General features: G+C 41.1%; 1 protein-coding gene across 1 annotated transcript in view; it reads left to right on the forward strand.

The window, feature by feature from the left end:
• Nucleotides 1-18,514, forward strand: part of LOC124795442 (neuronal acetylcholine receptor subunit beta-3-like) — a 167,919-nt gene that overhangs the window by 108,348 nt on the left and 41,057 nt on the right. The window contains exon 8 of the mRNA XM_047259466.1: nt 11,478-11,653. Within this exon, the coding sequence (XP_047115422.1) occupies nt 11,478-11,653 (176 nt within the window). The remainder of the gene's footprint in view (nt 1-11,477; nt 11,654-18,514) is intronic.

The raw sequence follows: 18,514 nt of genomic DNA on the forward strand, positions 1-18,514 counted from the left end.
GAGAAAGTGCCTTATTGTGTTAAGGTATTATGTTATGAATATAACAAATAAATACGGAGAACTTAGTCACCCTCGATTTTTGGAAGGAAACATAGCATATATACTGAACAGTTATGCGAAATACCAACTTGCAGTAAGCTGAAGGGAAAATGCCATAACAAGTAAAGATGAACAGTAAAATTATTATTGTTATTACCATAATTTGGAATTACCCTTTACAGACAATCCAAAAACTTAAGTCGAATTCATGAATCACAGCCAATAGCCTTTCATAAGTTTACCCACACTGGCAACATGAAATTGATTGGGACTTCGATGATCTGCCATCAATACCTTCAAAACAACGGTAATTATAAAGCCACAAAACAGACCGGCACATACATTTTTTCTCGATGGTACCCAACCCGCATTCCTAATAGCCGTAGACCAAGATTCATTAAGCCTGGCTGCCTTCCGTCTGAAGACTACTCCACATAACCAGCGCAGCTTGAATATCAACACAAAAATGGAAGAAAGGCCGATAAACGGCCATACGCACGGTTACCACACAAGGCACCATCCGATTTTGTGATAAAGGCATGAAGAAAACTGATCATACTCGCTGCAGTGCCAGACTTCCTTTTGCTAATCGTCTTCACCATCAGTACCCTTCTGGCCAGGCCAGAGAAGTCGCACTTCTCCCTCAGAAAAGATAAGCTACCATTATGACCATCGATACGCACACTCGTACGGGTCAAAACTGTTGTCCCAATTCCATCTCGTCATCAATCGTTCTGCCGTCACTACCTGATAACCAATCACCTACATGATCTGCTGGTATGATGGTCCTATATTCCCTGTCCCTATTATTCTATCATTCTAAAAGTCCGAAATTAACACTTTCTCCAGGAACGCTGTGTTTCAGAATACCCTTAGACACATCTAATAGCCACCATGTAACCACACCACTCTTAATCTGTAGTAGTGACTTTTCCCTCTGCTGAAAATAAGGATGGAATTGTAATTAAAATTTCCCAAAGGCATATTGTTGTCACCGGGTTCCCGGGTTCGATTCCCGGCGGGGTCAGGGATTTTCTCTGCCTCGTGATGACCGGGTGTTGTGTAATGTCTTTAGGTTAGTTAGATTTAAGTGGTTCTAAGTTCTAGGGGACTGATGACCATAGATGTTAAGTCCCATAGTGCTCAGAGGCATATTGTTGTCAATTTGCTAGCGTTCGTCAAGATGATCATGGTGAGACATTTCCCATTTCCATCAGTGTATAAACGAGCACCAATAACGGATGCAGATACAAAATTTGGAACTCAGTGATCTTCCTTGAGAGATAACATTCCATTGTCTAAATTTGTAGGCTGGATACACAGCTATCTTCATACTTTATAATAAATTTCATGTGATTTATCTGTTAGCAGGACGCCGAGTCCATATAAAGTTGCTACGTTAATGGGAAAATTCCTTATTTTACACACAGTCACATAGTTGGATACGTGACGAAAAATGGAACCTTTGAAACGTCCCCTTTGAACAATTATACAGGACTGTGCTTAACCTGACACACAATATTTTTAGCGCAACGCAATCTGACTTTCAAAACTCCCTACTAAAGAATGGCCCTGACAAACATTAAACTATGCCTTTCACAAATCACTTACCTCACAAAAATCTTCGCTGCTCAAGCTACTGCAATACAGCGAGCGCCACTACTGCCAGCTAAATAAAAGATTCAAACTACTGAAGGCACTAACTACTGATAGGGATAGTTAGCAAATGAAAGATATTAATAGAGAACAAACAATGTATTTACCTTGATATCATCATATATAAATATATCAGTTCATGAAAAATTACAAAACTCCGCCATCTCTCTCCCCACATCCACCACTGCTGGCGGCTCACCTCCAACTGCGCAACGCTACGCGCTGTTCACGTCCAGCTGCCGCTGCCCAACACTACAATGGCAGACAACAATGCAAACTAGCGACAGACTGCACACAGCACAGCCAGTGATTGTCATACAGAGGTGGCGTTACCAATAAAAAACCTAAACAGCCTACTTACATAGAGAAAACATAAACAGCCTACTTAAGGTAAATACATTGTTTGTTCTCTATTAATATCTTTCATTTGCTAACTATCCCTATCAGTAGTTAGTGCCTTCAGTAGTTTGAATCTTTTATTTAGCTGGCAGTAGTGGCGCTCGCTGTATTGCAGTAGCTTGAGCAGCGAAGATTTTTGTGAGGTAAGTGATTTGTGAAAGGCATAGTTTAATGTTTGTCAGGGCCATTCTTTAGTAGGGAGTTTTGAAAGTCAGATTGCGTTGCGCTAAAAATATTGTGTGTCAGGTTAAGCACAGTCCTGTATAATTGTTCAAAGGGGACGTTTCATATGGCGACCCTGCCAAAACTATGCCTTTCACAAATCACTTACCTCACAAAAATCTTCGCTGCTCAAGCTACTGCAATACAGCGAGCGCCACTACTGCCAGCTAAATAAAAGATTCAAACTACTGAAGGCACTAACTACTGATAGGGATAGTTAGCAAATGAAAGATATTAATAGAGAACAAACAATGTATTTACCTTGATATCATCATATATAAATATATCAGTTCATGAAAAATTACAAAACTCCGCCATCTCTCTCCCCACATCCACCACTGCTGGCGGCTCACCTCCAACTGCGCAACGCTACGCGCTGTTCACATCCAGCTGCCGCTGCCCAACACTACAATGGCAGACAACAATGCAAACTAGCGACAGACTGCACACAGCACAGCCAGTGATTGTCATACAGAGGTGGCGTTACCAATAAAAAACCTAAACAGCCTACTTACATAGAGAAAACATAAACAGCCTACTTACATAGCCCCCATGCTCCCCACAAAAATTTTTACAAATGGTGTTGGGCACTGGCCAATACAGATTTGACGAAAATTTTTCACAATTACAGTAACAAAGATATAAAATGCACACACTTATTGATACAACGTTGGTCAAAAGCTCAAATTTTCTCACAGTCCCTAAAGACAGTCCTAATCGTACATAACAGGAGAATAGCAGTGTTTGTCTCAAAGTCTGAGCAGTAAAAGAAAATGCACACGGAAGTAGTGGATTTCCATGCAGTCTTGAAGAAGTAGTGTTGTCCTTCCAATGGAAAGACAGTGCTGACTCTTGACATGCTGACAGATAATGGGCCACAACAGAGCAAACCCACAGCAGAGTCAGTCGTAGTTTGGAAGAATATTGGTAGGTAGGTCATCACAGAGCAGACCCACTGGAGTTCTGGTGGAGATTGTGGTAATGGTGGGCCACCAGAGGTGCAGACCCACTGTAGTCCTTGTAGAGATAATGGTATTGGTGGGTCATCAAAGATGCAGACCCACTGTAGTCCTTGTAGAGATTGCCAGCAGCCATCTGTTGCGATTGTGCAGGTGCACATTCACCACTGAAGAGTCTTGCGGACAATATAGCAAGTCCATAAACCACCACTTGTGCACTCACAAAGTTTTTGGAATTGTCCTTAGAACGAGCAATGCTGTTATCCAGTCCCTTGCTGAATCATTAACACACATGCAAACACTATCAGTCCCTACTTCTCACATATTGTCCATATACTATGACCAACAGAAACGTGTGCAGTGAAATGTAACTTAATTGGAAGAACTGGTAACAATTACAATTTTATAACATAAGAATACAATTACAAAGGTACAAAATACATCATTAAAAACATAATAATACAGATAACATTTGTAGTACAGGCTTTACAAAAGAATAGAAATAGACATATACGTCAGTGTTACAGGAATTATGACATGAGTACATACATAGAAGATCAGAATAACTTGCGAAACATCAACTTCACACATGAGCATTTAAACAGAATGAATAATGTCGAAACATCTTTACAAAGTAAATAACATATTATTAATGCCAATTATATTTGAGGATAACAGTATTCCTCATCATAGTGAATGTAGCTTAATATTAAAAGAGAAAAAAAATTCTATGAAACTACACAGAGACAGGAAGAAAACAAATACTCAAGGGTACACAAACACATAGTGGGATAACACCAATAGGAAAGGACAGGGTTCGTTTTCAGTGTAACATGTGGTACTGCAGTCCATCCCAAAACTTCATTCTGTAGATCTTTCGTCTTATTTCAACCTTTGCTTCCACCAAAAAAATCTTATCCAAGCATGCTTTCTGTATTCTGTTCATATTTCTTTCAAAATAATTATTTCTGATTGTACAATACTCATTTGGGCCCAAATCCTTTTTATATAACTTCGCAATGCATTCTTTACCTATTCTCCATAGTCAGTTTCTCATATAGTCTACCCCCTCTTAAGCTAACTTAAATCTACTGAGCTCAGATGCTAAACTAAGGGACGAGGCAATGCAGCATCACATAACAAATCAACACAAACAGCAATGCAAAAAATGCAAATTGGCAAAGCTAGCAGCATAAATGAGCAAAAGTCAAATTCAATAACCCTATGCCTGGCAAACAGCAGCAACTTATACCTAAACATGACATAGCGCAAGCAGAAAAAATATTACACTAAACAACAATGCAGATAAGGGAAATGTATATTCACATCTTAATGTCTATGTAATTAAAGTGGTGCACCACAAGAAGTTATTCTACCAAAAAGTTACCAATTACTTGAAAAGAAAATTATGAATGCAGTTACTAGTTCCTTCTTATTGTTCTCTCCATTCCAAGTGCTCCTTTTTTAAAGAATGTGGATCATAAAATAATTATTTAATAAATCTGTTGACAGAAAGTGTTCACATTAGCAAATGCATTTTATTTTATAAAAGCAATGCTGCAACACAGCTGGAAACCAGATATCAAGTGAAATAAGCAACTACGAAAAGCAAAGTATAAAAATATCATTCAGTAGTCATGTGACATTTCATAAGTTAGTAGCTCTCAACTCTCGTAGAAAGACGCTTGTCGTAATCAGGTGTGCAGATGTACGAATATTTCCCATCAATTCATAAGCATTTCAGTAATTAGCACAAAGTGCGAGTAATCATATGTTTTCAAGTAACGAGGGTGTCGCATTAGCGATGAAAGGCACACCCTAATGGCTTGTTCTCCAGGTGTTTGACACGTCCCACATCCCCTTTTTTTTTTCTACCTGTGCCGCTGAAAACGGCTCGCAATAATGGCTTTTTCTCCAGGCGTCTGACACAGCTGGGTGCCCGCGACGCATTACGTGCAGGTGGTCACTTAACTTTCGTACGGAAATATTTACCGCTACAGTGACAGTCATATATACAAAATTTCACAGGTCGAGAATTAACTTTGCAAATGTGTAGAAACAAAATCCTATGAATATAACAGTGTCCAAAAAATGTTCAGTAACATTGTGATACATTCACACATGATTCACACATGTCATAACTCTTAAAGTACGATTCTTGGTTTCCAACATCCTTTTTCACAAGTCAAGAGTCCCTACCCACTATTCATTACTCCTTACCTTATTACACACATACGTATCCATCGACACTCGTCAATATTTCGTCATTATAAATATGAAGCATATTCAAATAACTCATATAGCCTCAGCCTATTAATCATAAACATACCTCAGCAGCATAATACACATCGTCGTCGTAAAAATAACATCATAACACCTCAGTCAAATCTCAAAATCGTCGTAGCTTCCTCCAATAATTAAAAAAAATTCTCTGCTCATGTCAAAAGTGTCATCTGCCTCAAAAGTACTTTAAAAATCATGAATCCATACCAAATACATCATTCAAAGCTCTCATAGTATCACAATGGTTCCGAAAAAATATGAACAGTTTACAAAGTACAGACAAAATACAGTTTCATAAGTGTGAAGTTATCCAACTGTATAATTGCGTAAACATGTGTCACTGATGTAGTCAAATAAATGTTTGTCTCTCTCAGTTAAATAATCAGATAGCTGTGTAATTTGTGTGTTAGAGAAATATGGTACCGATGTGTAAAGTTGTATAAGCAAATACCATATTAGCTAGGGTTCCTTGTGGTTGCCACACACATGGTACACAAAGTAAGCGTGTACCCCCCTGAGGATTAATGTAATTATACTCCCAGGTGTTACAAATTACCGCAATGGAATGAAATGTATCACGGAAAACTTTCTTTGTAATTAAAAAATCTTGAAAAATAAATGGCCTGAAGTACAAAATTAATCACTCAAATACGTGTACTGTAGCGCTAAATGTGCGTCTTGCTGCAACATAATCTGTGTGGAAGTGTCGTAGTTATCGTCCTCCGAAAGCTAAGTTCTGCAGAAGCCAATGTACTTACCACATGATAAACAAAAGTGAAATGCTTTGCGTATAGATGTCGTAGTTATTATGCTTATTGGCGTGATGAAGAAAGTACTGTACAGTAACGTAATGTTGTGCCACGAAAAAGGCTGTCTCATTGTTGCTATACCACAAAAGTTACTACTAAAACATGTTTTTCTTTCCAGAAGAATTCAGAAAACTGTGCAGATATAAAACAGATACACCGCAAAAGCAACATTGTAAATTGTCACTCATTAGTAGCGTCGTGATAAAAATCGTGTAGCTGTCACATAAACTAACCTCTGTGTCATCTGGTATCTCTCAGAAAGCACTTCAAATTCAGAATGTATTTTCAAATAAACCAAAATGTTGCATTAAAATCTCATTAGCAGTACTTGTAAATGTTATTTTTCTCGGAGCCAGCCGGCGCACGCGGCTGCCTGCGGTGCGAGTCATTGTCTGTTCCTTTGTTGGCGCGCGTCGTTATTGGGATTTGGAGACCTAACTTCTACAAATTCACGTTGTCGAAAGTGCCCTGCTCTGTTTGAATCCCGCCAGTTCTGATGCAATTCAGGTCTGTCGTTATGTCGGTAGTTTACATAGTTTCTTGTTTGTCGGTCATGTGGTGGAGAATTTCTCCCTGAATTGTAACTGCGCGCTGAACTGTTGCGTCTGAAAGTATTCTGTCTCCCTTGAGAATAATAGTTCTGGTTACCATATTGTCTGTTTCTATGATTGTTTCTGTCACATTCATTACTTCGGAAATGCGATCTTTCTCTGTAACTATTACTCTGCCAGTGGTTGTCATATGGGTGGTGTCTGTTTTGGTCACGATTTGTGTTGTGAGAATAACCTTGTCGCGTCCAGTTATTATTTCTTTCATCGCGGAATTGCGACTGATGTGATCTGTAATTGTTGTGCTCCTGTGTTCCGCGATTGTCAGTGTCAATTTCTAATTCTTGTAACAGTCCCTGAAATGCTTCAATGTCGTCTTTGCAACGCCCTGCCAAAATAATGTGTCGTAAATGTTCAGGTAATTTGAGTAAGCAAATGCGGATGAGTTCTGAGGGGCTGTATGGGTTTGACAGGTACTGATTCTTGTGCAACATGTCTTCAAAATATTTCATAAGACTGGAAAATTCAGATTGTTCGAAACGTTTCATCATTATGATGCTATGTTTTACACGGTCTTGTGTAGCTTGAGACCAATATGCTGAGAGGAAGGCATGGTAAAACTCTCCTTCACTGTGGCAATCGTGAATTACCGATCGCATTCTTACAGCTGGTTCATTCTCTAAGTAGCCACACATAAATTCTAATCTGTGCTCTAATGACCAGTTGGGAGGAAAACAATGAGAGAATTGATGGAGCCATGCTTGTGGATGAATGTCGTTCCCAGAATTCTTAAATGTTTTGAATTTACGTGTAGTAATGAACAGCTTATAGTCAAAGTCATCATGTCGGCGAGTCGCATATCGGTCATTGTTATGTCGTTTCGGCGGTTCCATTTCAAAATTCGGTGCACCTTGCCAATTTCTTTCATAACTTCCGAAGTGTCCTGTGTTATTATTTTGTGGTTGTTCCGTATTTCTAAGTCCCTCTTCCCGTATTGGGGCGCGAGTGTCCTCTGAAATACGTAATTCTTGTATTACCTGTGTCAGCTGATCTTGTACTTCTCGGATTTCTCTTTTGTACTGTGTATTGATTTGATTTTGATTCTGTTTGAATTTTCTAATTTGTTCATACTCTTCTGTGTCAGTGAAGGCTACAGGTCTTGTGTCATTCAGATCATCATCTACCTTTGTAGATAAGTTAGTGACCTGATCCGAAAGTTCGGCTACTTTCTCCGATAGTGAACACATTTCCTCAGTGTGTTTTTCTGAACCAAGTTTCAGAGTGTCCATTTGTGTTGAAATCGTATCTACTGTGTCCTTTAAGTTTTCCTGAGTTATTGCAAGTTGCGTAACCGAATCGGTAGATGCAACTGAGTCAATTTTAGCCCACAAGGTCTCATGATTTTCATGAACAATGGCTTGCAGTTCTTTTATGGCTGCTTCGTGATTCTGTAATGCATTTTCATGCCGCGAAAAAAATAGGTTGAAAATGCTCACAAATTTGTGTTTTTACGTCATTACAGACTTTTTGACATTTCGATTCAATGTTATGTAACTCAGTAGTTAAATCTTCACGTGTTTGTTCAAGCGTGGTGTGAAGATTTTGTTCCATTGCGTCTAACTGTTCCTGTGTTTGTCTCTGGTGTTGTTCCATTGTGTCTAACTTTTGAAGATTTTGTTCCACTGTGTCTAACTTTTGCTGTGTTTGTCTCTGATTTTGTTCCATTGTGTCTAACTTTTGAAGCTTTTGCTGTGTTTGTCCCATTTGTTGTATTAATTGTAATAACAATGCATTGGTGTCTGAAACATGTTCCTCAGTGCTTTTCGGCAGTGAATTTACACCGGAAACATTCACATTTTGAAAAGCAGAAAATGTGTCTTGACTTATTTGAGAAAACGGTGAGGATCCAAAACCTGAATCTACAGTATTTGCGAGATCGTGTCGTGTCATTTCGGCTTCCTGAGGCGAGCTGTTGCCGACCGATCGATCGATAATGCTTCCCTCTTCACTAATTGTTTCACTGTCCACGCCATTGTTTGACGCCCGCTCCATTTCCCTATGAACAGTTACCAAATTACTACTTTGAACATTAGTTAATTCATTACTCGGTGGCGCTAACACACTGCTTTCATTTTCACTGTCATTTCTCAGTTTACTTTGGAGCCTAGTATTACGTTTTTCACACGCCATAATTGTCACAGTATTTCACACGATAACAAAGAAAAGCACAATTGGAAGATCAAAAATAAGAGAACACATTAAAATAGCACTGAAAATAATATCTAGTTAATTGCAGCTGCGATATACTTGGTGCAAATCTACATGCATGCCAAAACTGTTTTACTGTACAACAATGAAAAACTACAACTACAAAGGAGATTTTCTCTACAATTACGCGCTAGCAATAAACAATAGCTACACTAATTACACAAACTACAAGAAAAAAAATCAGAAGATTCCAGTGAGGTATCCTAGGCTAAGGGTCGACATATGCAACGTCCCCTTTTTATCAATTATACACGACTGTCCTTGACCTGACACACAATATTTTTAGCGCAACGCAATCTGACTTTCAAAACTCCCTACTAAAGAATGGCCCTGACAAACATTAAACTATGCCTTTCACAAATCACTTACCTCACAAAAATCTTCGCTGCTCAAGCTACTGCAATACAGCGAGCGCCACTACTGCCAGCTAAATAAAAGATTCAAACTACTGAAGGCACTAACTACTGATGGGGATAGTTAGCAAATGAAAGATATTAATAGAGAACAAACAATGTATTTACCTTGATATCATCATATATAAATATATCAGTTCATGAAAAATTACAAACTCCGCCATCTCTCTCCCCACATCCACCACTGCTGGCGGCTCACCTCCAACTGCGCAACGCTACGCGCTGTTCACATCCAGCTGCCGCTGCCCAACACTACAATGGCAGACAACAATGCAAACTAGCGACAGACTGCACACAGCACAGCCAGTGATTGTCATACAGAGGTGGCGTTACCAATAAAAAACCTAAACAGCCTACTTATATAGAGAAAACATAAACAGCCTACTTACACCTTCATTGGTGTGTGAGAACGTCACAGGCGTGCAGAGAGGTTGGTGGTGCGCCAAAGCACTACTGAACATATTCGCTGCAGCCGCAGGTGCTCAGAGATGGTGTTATCAAAGCCCCTGTCAAAAATAAGTAGAAATGAATATCGTTAAAATGCATGAAAAATTAGAAAGAGAGAAAATATAACCTTATTTAGAACTGCTTCCACTGCTTCCCGAACTCACTCATGTTCACCAGCACAATCATGTTTTAGCAAATCCTGCAGGATATTACAAATTTCGTAAAATATTGTAAAATGTTCTATTGAAACACAGATAGTACAATAACGGGTCTAAAACATCTATTAAGATACATGTGGTTAACAGCTCACTTGCAAAACACATTGATAGGCCAGCCGCACTGATAACAACTGATTACGAACTCCTCCATAGTATTTTCAGGGGCAAGTTAGAGTTTTAAAATTAATACCACATTCGTTCTTACTGTTAGCTAAAATGTTTATATTTTGGTGGTTTGTGTTCTGTTGTAAGAGTCTGACGGAACAGACACCACTCCAATTCCTATAAGACCGAAACAGTTCCTTGACATTTGTTTCAGTTCAGGTGCAGTAATATCGTGCGAATTTTACGGGAATCAATTAATTGGGAATAGGGAGTTAAAAGATGATGGAGAATGTATTGCAGTATTGCAAATTTGAGTTGTCAGGGGCTATGTCCGGCCAGCCGAAGCGGTTGAGGCAACTGGTCATGAGAAATACATATGGGATCGATTCCTGGTCTGGTACAAATTTTCAGCTTTCAGCATTGCAATACCACAGTGCCCTGTGCGGTTGGAAGTCATGAATTCCCACTCATCTTGTCCCATTCTTTCCCCATTCTCTGTTTCACACGAATGTTAGCTAAAATAATGTCGATTTTCCATTGCCCTCTAGTTCAAAAATATAACACAGAGAACTATGATGCGGGACATCGTTATGTCTACCACACTAGTGGAGCACATTGGAGAGTCTTCTCGCTGGGCCGCACAGGATTAGCCGAGCGGTCTAAGGCGCTGGAGTCATGGACTGTGCGGCTGGTCCCGGCGGGAGATCGAGTCCTCCCTCGGGCATGGGTGTGTAATTGTCCTTAGGATAATTTAGGTTAAGTAGTGTGTAAGCTTAGGGACTGATGACCTTAGTAGTTAAGACCCATAAGATTTCAGATTCAGGCTTCTCGCTGGAGGAAGAATCCATGCACCATAATGACGTATCCTATGCGAGATAGAGTTAGAAGGATGTCATCTCCTTTCTACAGATGTAAGGAGGTACGATACAACCGCTTAGTTGACATTTATGACTGTAAATTGTTGCCCATTTCTTCTAGCGCTTCTTCGCCTTTTTGCTCATAATTTGCTTCCACTTCCATCAGGTTATTTTACAACGTCACTGAGATCTCCACTGTTTCGTGTTCTAACTTGTGATTCTAGTGTACGCTTGAGTCTATCTGTGTTGGGCAGTGCTGATGTATCGCGACCTGCTGGTGGTGGCGTGTGCGTCCTTCATGGCTGCCGTGGGCCTGCGGAGGCTGAGCAGCCTACGCACGCTGGACACCCCCGTGTGGCTGCCCTCCCTGCTGGAGTCCGGGCCCGCGCGGTTCCTGCTCTGCTCTCCCCATGGCTCCCTCAGGCTGCAGGTGAGCTCACTATGTCTGTAAACCTCACAACGCCTAACCTACTCATTAACATTTTTAAAACCGCTACTCACACTAGTGTCGGACTCCGTCACAGTGGAAGCTTTATGACAAGAACTGCCTCCACAAAAGAAGACGAAGTAAGTATTCCAGAATCCGAATCAAGAACAGCTGCCAACGTGAGTAACGTAGAAGTAAATACCCGCGGAGTATTGGAGTAACTTAAAACACTTAATAAAATCAAGTCTTCTGGTCCAGACTGTATACCAATTAGGTTCCTTTCGGAGTATACTGATGCATTAGCTCCAGACTTAACTATCATATACCACGGTTCACTCGACGAAAGATCCGTACCCAAAGACTTCAAAGTTGCACAGGTCACATCAATATTCAGGAAAGGTAGTATGAGTAATCCACTAAATTACAGGCCCATATTGTTAATGTCGATATGTAGCAGGATTTTAGAACATATATTGTGTTGGAACATCATGAATTACCTCGAAGAAAACTGTCTATTGACACATAGTCCAACATGGGTTTAGAAAACATTGTTCCTTTGAAACACAACCACTTTTTTATTCACATAAAGTGTTGAGTGCTATTGACAAGGGATTTCAGATCGATTCCGTGTTTCTGGATTTCCGGAAGGCTATTGACATTGTACCACACAAGCGGCTCGTATTGAAATTGCGTGCTTATGGAATGTCGTCTCAATTATATGACTGGATTTGTAATTTCCTGTCAGAGAGGTCACAGTTCGTAGCAACTGACGGAAAGTCATCGAGTAAAACAAAAGTGATTTCTGGCGTTCCCCAAGGTAGTGTTATAGTCCCTTTGCTGTTCCTTATCTATATAAACGATTTGGGAGACAATCTGAGCAGCCCTCTTCGGTTGTTTGCATGTCACGCTGTCGTTTATCGACTAATAAAGTCATCAGAAGATCAAAACAAACTGCAAAACGATTTAGAAAAAATACCTGAATGGAACGAAATGTGTCAGTTGACCCTGAATAACGAAAACCGCGAGGTAATCCACATGAGCGCTAAAAGGAACTTGTTAAACTTCGGTTACACGATTAATCAGTCTAATCTAAAAGCCGTAAATTCGACTAAATACCTAGGTATTACAATTACGAACGAGTTAAATTGGAAGGAACACGTAGAAAATGTTGTGGGGAAGGCTAACTGAAGACTGCGTTTTATTGGCAGGACACTTAGAAAATGTAACAGACCTACTAAGGAGACTGCCTACACTACGCTTTTCCGTCCTCTTTTAGAATACTCCTGCGCGGTGTGGGATCCTCACCAGATGACTGACGGAGTACATCGAAAAAGTTGAAAGAAAGGCAGTAGTCTTTGTATCATCGCGAAATATGGGAGAGAGTGTCACAGAAATGATACAGTATTTGCGCTGGAAATCGTTAAAAGAAAGGCGTTATTCATTGCGACAGAATCTTCTCACGAAATTCCAATCACCAACTTTCTCCGCCGAACGTGAAAATATTTTTTTGACACCGACCTACATAGGAAGGAACGATCACCACGATAAAGTAAGGGAAATCAGAGCTCGTACGGGAAGATATAGGTGTTCATTCTTTCCGTGCGCTTTCCGAGATTCGAATAATAGAGAATTGTGAAGGTGGTTCGATGAATCCTCTGCCAGGCACTTAAATGTGATTTGCAGTGTATCCATGTAGATGTCGATGTAGATGTAGATCTATATGAACCATTATGTATAACATATTAATGAAGAGATTGTACAATAGGTAATGGGTAAGATACTTTTAAGATGGGTGGTTTTGATGCATCATCCCTCACCAGGTCAAGTGTGGCAAGTGAATGCTTCTGGTAAGAGGCCACTTGCTTGCTAGAAACAGCTAGTCTGACCATAGCATGTGGTATGTCTATGAATTAACTATTCCTTTTTTTTTAAATTTTTGATATTTGCTCCGGGTCAGTACCCTACCAACGATATCACAAACCCCACTCCACTCATATCAGAGATGTCACCACACATGAGTGGCATCATCAGACTTGTGAATCCTATCATCATCAACACATGACACGCTATGCCCCCTCTCCGTCCCCACCCTTTCCCTCTCCTTCCCTTTCTCCACCCTTCCACCACCCTGTACACGCAGTCTCAGCTGAATATTAAAATGATGCAGCTAATCACTGTGTAATAGTTCAGTGGGCTTTAAAATGAAGAGGCCAGTTGAAATGAGGGACCGAAGGTGGTGATCTTAGCTGTGCTCAGAAGTATCTGAATGATCTGATTTTTTTAGCTCTACATTCAAAGTAAATAACGTAAATTTACGCACAGAGTGAAACTTGTAATACTTGAACATCTAAGATACATCAGCGAAACACACACACACCTACATACAATCACACACAAGCCCACCATGTTTATACGACATTCTTTTCTAAAATGGGTTTTGGGACAGTATGTTGTAAGCAGTGAAAGCTTCAGCCCATTCTTTGACTTGCCATCAACCAAAAACATGTGCCTCAATTGAGGCCCGTAACTTGTAGTCTAGTGGCTAGCATTACTATCTCTGAATCATGGGGCCCATGTTCGATTCCCAGTCGGATTGTGTATTTTCTCTGCCTGGGGACTGGGTGTTTGTGTTGTCCGCACCACTCCATCATCATTCGTGAAAGTGACTAGATTGGACTGTGTACAGACTGGGAATTTGTACAGGCGCTGATGGCCGTGCAGTTGAGCGCCACGCAAACCAATCGTCAATTTGCAGTGTTACTACTTAACCTTTAACACTACTAATGTCCAACTTACATAACACAATTTAAAATGACATTTATGGGATGATTTTCTAAGCTTAAGACTATGAATTCACCTTTCATACACCATGATCACATTCAAACTACTACCCCAATTGCCTAGCCAAACTGCATTCTCAATGACCATTTGAAGATCGCATAGTACCATCCCAGTCAAATTGTTACCTCCACTGTCTCGACGTTCTGCTTTCTCATAGGCTTTCTGAAGATAACCAACCACATGCCCAGTCCCACTTTTATGCTAACGGCCTCGCCATACTGCTGTCTCATAGTACCTTCGAAGATAATGCACCGGATGCCTGTCAAAATGTTACTCCAACTGTCTCACCATATTGCTTTCTCATGGTCTGTTTGATGATCACACTCCACAAGCAAAGTTCTACCACTACCCCAACTGTTTTCCATACTGCTTTCTCGTACGCTGCTGTCAAATCTCTTGCAAAAGGACTATTTCGAATATTTACCTACTTATGAATGCAAATTTAAGGAAATTATCCTAGGATATTGTGGGTAGCATTATTGGATTCATACTAGAACTTGAATCAAACTGATAATTCAAGTAGAATTTTGCAACTGAAACTACTATACGAAGCTAAAATACACCAATGACATTGTAATTCTGTTAGAGTCAACGAAAGACTCCGAAGAACACATGAATAGAATGGACAGTGTCTTGAAAGGAGCACGTAAGTCCAACAGCAACAAAAGCAAAATCAAGAACAATGTAATGTACATGGATTAAATCAGGTAGTAAAATTAATTATGATGGTGAAAGTAGAGAGAGTATAAATGTAGTTTGGAAATTTTTTAACATAGAATATAGGTTTAACTGCCAGAAAGTCTCTTCAGTAGGTATTTTTCTCAAGTGTAGCCATATATGGAAGATAAACATGGATGATTAACAGTTCAGACAAGAAGAGGATAGAAGCTTTTGAAATGCGGGTTTATAAAAGAATTCTGCACGTTAAATAGGTAGATCGCGTAAGTAATGAGGAGGAACTGAATGGAATCAGGAAGAAAAGAAAGTTGTGTTAGTGTGACAATTTGACTGAAAGAGGTTATCAGTTAATAGAATACATTCTGAGACATCAAGGGGTCACCAACTTAGTACAACAGAGAAGCGTGGAGGGTACAAGTCATAGAGGGAGACCAAGATATGAATACAGTATGCAGATTCAGAACCAATCTTGGGATAGAAGATCGCAGCAACATTACAATAAGGAATCTGCATATGTGTTTTACTAGTTAATAAATTTATTTCTGTAGCTAAGATTTTATTTTCGAGAGATACACTTTTCATCTTTCCCTTGTTGCGCCATCACTCTTCTCTATGTTCCTTCTCTGCCTTGTTCTAGCGCTTTCTTTAGTCATATTGTGATGAATGAACGTAATCATAGTAGAAGTTCTCGTTGTTTATTACAAAAATAAGCAGATTAACTGATTAACCGTAACAAATTTTCATCAAAACACTTACTTCCTTCCTTCCAAAGATCATATTTCGGCGGTTTTTATTTTTCCTACATTATATGTGAGAGTGACGCTTTTACGTCTCCTATTTGTACTACATGTTAGTGTTATCTAGTAGATAATTACGGAAATTACAATTATAGAGGGACTTGGCACCATAGCACTATTTGGTAGATACTGCAACCTTGGTCGATATTTTTTGTTGAATCAAACCTTGACTAAGCACAATCATTTGAAATTAAACGCAATAAATGACAGTCAGTCCTATCGATTATATTTTTCTAGTGTAGCACGCGGCACATTATCTTTCCCCCTGCTAAACTGGTCCTCACTCAAGTGAAATATTGCTGAGAAGCTTGTATAAACGTCAGATGATGATAGTATGTTCTATGAACCACCAATAACATCTCCTCACACTTAAATTTCAACAATTTTTGTGTATAATAGATGTAGGGATACTATTTTAACACTTGGCAACCATTGCAGAACCATTAAGACGTGAAAGTATTTAATTTAAGAGTGTTATGTCACATATATCAAGACTAGGCCTTTAAAATGCAATTAATGTAATTCTTCCAGTAGCTGGAATTAATTCAGACTGCCTGTTTACCTATGTGTTCACCGAATTAGCATAGTGTTTTCACTAACATGTACACTCCTGGAAATTGAAATAAGAACACCGTGAATTCATTGTCCCAGGAAGGGGAAACTTTATTGACACATTCCTGGGGTCAGATACATCACATGATCACACTGACAGAACCACAGGCACATAGACACAGGCAACAGAGCATGCACAATGTCGGCACTAGTACAGTGTATATCCACCTTTCGCAGCAATGCAGGCTGCTATTCTCCCATGGAGACGATCGTAGAGATGCTGGATGTAGTCCTGTGGAACGGCTTGCCATGCCATTTCCACCTGGCGCCTCAGTTGGACCAGCGTTCGTTCTGGACGTGCGGACCGCATGAGACGACGCTTCATCCAGTCCCAAACATGCTCAATGGGGGACAGATCCGGAGATCTTTCTGGCCAGGGTAGTTGACTTACACCTTCTAGAGCACGTTGGTTGGCACGGGATACATGCGGACGTGCATTGTCCTGTTGGAACAGCCAGTTCCCTTGCCGGTCTAGGAATGGTAGAACGATGGGTTCGATGACGGTTTGGATGTACCGTGCACTATTCAGTGTCCCCTCGACGATCACCAGTGGTGTACGGCCAGTGTAGGAGATCGCTCCCCACACCATGATGCCGGGTGTTGGCCCTGTGTGCCTCGGTCGTATGCAGTCCTGATTGTGGCGCTCACCTGCATGGCGCCAAACACGCATACGACAATCATTGGCACCAAGGCAAAAGCGACTCTCATCGCTGAAGACGACACGTCTCCATTCGTCCCTCCATTCACGCCTGTCGCGACAGCACTGGAGGCGGGCTGCACGATGTTGGGGCGTGAGCGGAAGACGGCCTAACGGTGTGCGGGGCCGTAGCCCAGCTTCATGGAGACGGTTGCGAATGGTCCTCGCCGATACCCCAGGAGCAACAGTGTCCCTAATTTGCTGGGAAGTGGCGGTGCGGTCCCCTACGGCACTGCGTAGGATCCTACGGTCTTGGCGTGCATCCGTGCGTCGCTGCGGTCCGGTCCCAGGTCGACGGGCTCGTGCACCTTCCGCCGACCACTGGCGACAACATCGATGTACTGTGGGGACCTCACGCCCCACGTGTTGAGCAATTCGGCGGTACGTCCACCCGGCCTCCCGTATGCTCACTATACGCCCTCGCTCAAAGTCCGTCAACTGCACATACGGTTCACGTCCACGCTGTCGCGGCATGCTACCAGTGTTAAAGACTGCGATGGAGCTCCGTATGCCACGGCAAACTGGCTGACACTGACGGCGGCGGTGCACAAATGCTGCGCAGCTAGCGCCATTCGACGGCCAACACCGCGGTTCCTGGTGTGTCCGCTGTGCCGTGCGTGTGATCATTGCTTGTACAGCCCTCTCGCAGTGTCTGGAGCAAGTATGGTGGGTCTGACACACCGGTGTCAATGTGTTCTTTTTTCCATTTCCAGGAGTGTATTTTCTGCAGTTACAAGCATGATAACTTTACGTTACGTCTCCTTACCTGAAATGTTTAATGACTATTTAGCTTATGACTTTTAAATATCTGGCATGGGAATAGCAGTGGGGTATTCACCTTAGAGTTCACTGTCGAGTTTCAGTCATCAATCTGAAAGATGTGTGTGTACACCATGTGATCAAAAGTGTCCGGACACCCCGAAAATCATACCTTTTTCATATTAGGTACATTGTGCTGCCAAGCAGGTACTCGATATCAGCGACCTCTGTAATTATTACACATCGTGTGAGAGGAGAATGGGGCGCTCCGCAGAACTCACGGACTTCGAACGTTGTCAGGTGGTTGGTTGCCACTTGTGTCATACGTCTGTACTCGAGATTTCCACACTCCTAAACATCCCTAGGTCCACTGTTTGCTATGTGATAGTGAAGTGGAAACATGAACGGGCACGTACAGCACAAAAGCGTACAGGCCGATCTCGTCTGTTGACTGACAGAGTCCGCCGACAGCTGGAGAGA

This window comes from Schistocerca piceifrons, chromosome 4 (genome assembly GCF_021461385.2).
Source record: "Schistocerca piceifrons isolate TAMUIC-IGC-003096 chromosome 4, iqSchPice1.1, whole genome shotgun sequence".
In the NCBI taxonomy this organism is placed as follows: domain Eukaryota; kingdom Metazoa; phylum Arthropoda; class Insecta; order Orthoptera; family Acrididae; genus Schistocerca; species Schistocerca piceifrons.